The following is a 3,635-nucleotide window of genomic DNA, read 5'->3' on the forward strand; positions in this document are numbered from 1 at the left end:
TTGGGGTCTGGCTGGGGAGGGGTCTTGGGCGCCTCATCACGTAGATCAGACTTGTAGTGATCCTCCTGTTTTCAGCCTCCCAAACTCTGGGATGACAGGTGGGTGCCACCACGCCCAGTCTCAATCGCCATCTCAGTGTGCCCACGGGGCAGGGCCGCACTGCAGGCCAGGAGCAAACCCGGCTGCCGCACTCTGCCAAAGCAGGCGCTTTAGTCTCTATGACAACTTCTGAGGAAATTAATAACCACCAAATCAGCACTCCACAATGTTCTGAAGGACACTCTAGAAAGAGACAACAAGGACTGGAACTCCATGAACCCAACAGAAAGAACCACCAGGAAGGGCAAGCCAATTAAACAGAGGGAAAGGGGGGCAACAAGAAAATAACATGTGCAGGATAAGTCAGCACATATCAGCTATAACCATTAATGTTAATGGTCCCAATTCACCAGGGGGAAAAACAGACTGGCAGAATGACCAAGACGCAAGCTCCTACATCGTGCTGCATACAAGAAGCACATTTACTTACAAATGAAATTCATAGACTGAAAGTCAAAGGGTGGAAAACAATACTCCACGCAACAGGAACCCAGAAAAAAGCTGGGGTAGCTATTCATTTGCAGACAAAGTGGAGTTCAAACCAAGACTGATTAAGAGAGACAAAGAAGGTCACTACATCCTTGTAAAGGCAGCAATCCAAGAGGAAGACATAACAATCATAAATATGTAACATAATATGCATAATATGTAACTGCAACAAATACCAGTGTGCCCCGCTATATTAAACAAGCACTAGTAATGCACGTGAAGAATCAAATGAGCACCCCAGGACAACTGTGCTGGGGCACCTCGATACCCACTGTCACAAATAGATCAACTGGACAAAGTATGGACAATGAAATACCAGAAGTGGCCCAAGCCACTGAACACATGGCCTTGGCTGATGTCCACAGAATGTTCTACCTCACATGAGAGGACACATTCTTCTCGCCTGCACACAAGAAACGGTCAAAAACTGAAAACCTTCACTATAAAATCAGGAGCAAGGCAAGGATGCTCACTAGAGCAATTAGACAAGAGACTAAAATAAAAGGAATAAGGATAGGAAGGGAAGAAGTTCAATGATCATTATTTACAGATGACCTCAAAAATTCAACCAAAAGTCTTCTAGATTTAATAAACAAACTAGGAGTGTAACTGGACGCAAAGTCAACACTCAAACATCAATAGCCTTTCTGTACAAAGAACAAACTCACTGAGAGAGAAATGAAGAAAACAACATTTTTAATCAGAGCACCTATTTTATTTTATTATTTTTTATGTATTTGGTACAGGGTCTCACTACGCAGCTCAGACTCGTAGTGATCCTCCTGTTTTCAGCCTCCCACATGCTGGGATTACAGGCGTGTGCCCCCACGTCCAGTCTTAATAATAGCATCTAAAAAAAAGTGAAATACTTAGAAATCAATCTAACAAAGGAAGTAAAATATTTATACAGTGAAAACTATACTCTGAAAAAGGAAACTGAAGGAACTATCAGAAAATGGAAAGATATCCCTTGCTCATGGGTAGGAAGAACCAATATAGAGAAACTGTCCATACTTCCAAAACGGCTATACAGTTTCAATGCAATTCCAATTAAAATTCCAACAGTATTTCTCACAGAATTAGAGAAAACAAACTTAAAATTCATTTGGAAGCAGAAGAGATCTGGAATACAAAGGCAACTCCGGGAAACAAAGCAAGGCAAGGACATCAAAATTCCTCACTTGAAATAACACTATACGCTACTGTGACGAGAGCCAGGTGCGGCGGCGCACGTCTGCGATCCCAGCAGTTGGTAAGCTGAGGCAGAAGGATCACTGCGAGTTCGAGGCCAGCCTGGGCTACAAAGTAAGTTCAAAGCCAGCCTGAACGGCATAGCCAGACCTGTCTCCAAAAAGAACAAAAAAAAAACACAAACAACAAAAAAACTTTGGCACAGAAAGAGAAATCACCAACAGAGTGAAGAGACAACCCACAATGTGTGGGGAAATTCTTACCAGCTGTTACTCAGAAAAAGGATTACTATAGAGAACATATTTAAAAATCCCAGAACCCCCAAGCTTAAAGACCCAGTCTAAAAATGGGCACCTCAGATGCATATACGCTTCTCAGATGAAGAAATACAAACATCAGATTAACATGAAAAACTGTTCCACATCATTGCTCATTCAAGAGATGTAAACTAAAACAACACTGAGATTCCACCTCACCCAGAAGCCAGCGGGGCTGCGGGGAAACAGAGCCCTTCTCCCCCGGGGTGGGAGCGCAGGCCAGTGTGCCTACCACACAAATCAGTGTGGAGAGTGCGAAAAGCCACTAGACCCAGAGGTCCCATCTGACCCAGCCAGTCCCCTTCTGGGTATCTTCATGCAAGAATTAAGTGTCATGCCGCAGTCGTGTCTGCACACCCACAATGACGGCAGCACAAACTTGTAATAGCCAAGTCTTGGAAACAGCCCAAATACCTGTCAACTGGTGGCTGGATAAAGACGTGGGCTTTTGGTTTTTGTTGGTTTGTTTTATATTTTAGGGAAGGGTCTGCAGGGTGTTCAGGGTCTCACTACTAGATCGGACTCGTAGTGATCTGCCTGTTTACAGCCTCTGGGACTACAGGTGTGCGCCACCTCACGCAGTCTCAGCTGCTGTCTCAGTGTGCCCCAGAGGCGGGGCCAGCACCGCAGGCCAGCAGATGGGTTTTTTAAATACAATGGAGTACTACTCTGCCACAGAAAAGGATAAGCTTGAGGTGTTTGTAGGTAAATGGACGGACCTTGAGACCTCACTCTTCGGTGAAATAAATCAGACATGCACAAGTAACTTACACTGAAACTGTAAGTAAGGACCAAAATGTATATTAGTTATTGTAAAATAGGAAGAAAATGCTTAGGGAGGGGAACAAGGGAGGAGGGAGAAGGGAGGAGGTCAGAAGGAAAAAGTAAAAACAAAAAAAAAAAAAAAGGAAAAATTGAACTAAAACTTTTGTAAAAGGGGAGGAGAGGTTGAAGGGAGGGTAGGGGGATGGGAAAGAATCAAGTTGTATCATGCAGGAGTACAAATTCTCTATGATGAATGTGATCTTCACGTATATCTGAAATGTACCAATAAAATCTAATTGAAGGAAGAAAATTACCCACACTTTGAGATAAAATCTTGCTAAATTGCCCAGGCTGGGCTTGAACTTGCAAGCCTCCTGCCTCAGCCTCCCAGAGCACTGGGATTACAGGACACAGCACCATGCATGCCTGGCTGGAAAGGTCATTATTCATAGAGAAGCAGGCCCAGTAGTGCCCCTCACAGGCCTGCGGGAATCCTGCTCTGCTTCCTGTGAAGCACCCCATTTCCTCCCACCCACTCCCTCTCCACAGCCCTGGGGCCCCATGGCAGAGTTTCCTGCCTGGACGTGGGGGCCCAGCCTGGTGGGGTGAACACTGGACAGGACTGTGCTGTGAGCAGGCAGAGGGGTGAGGCTCCAGGGCTGCACAGCCGGGCCCAGCCAGGGCCGAGGCACGGAGGAGCAGGCAGCCTTACCAAGGGAGACCAGGAGCCCGCAGTTCTCCAGCATCACCTCCTGGTACAAGGTCCTCTGCCTC

General features: G+C 45.8%; 1 protein-coding gene across 1 annotated transcript in view; it reads right to left on the reverse strand.

Moving 5' to 3' along the window:
• LOC111814619 (zinc finger protein 264-like) overlaps positions 1-3,635 on the reverse strand; it is a 27,934-nt gene that overhangs the window by 9,922 nt on the left and 14,377 nt on the right. Inside the window, exon 3 of the mRNA XM_023708497.1 lies at positions 3,574-3,632. Within this exon, the coding sequence (XP_023564265.1) occupies positions 3,574-3,632 (59 nt within the window). The remainder of the gene's footprint in view (positions 1-3,573; positions 3,633-3,635) is intronic.

Source organism: Octodon degus, unplaced genomic scaffold (assembly GCF_000260255.1).
Source record: "Octodon degus isolate 3935 unplaced genomic scaffold, OctDeg1.0 scaffold00379, whole genome shotgun sequence".
Classification (NCBI taxonomy): domain Eukaryota; kingdom Metazoa; phylum Chordata; class Mammalia; order Rodentia; family Octodontidae; genus Octodon; species Octodon degus.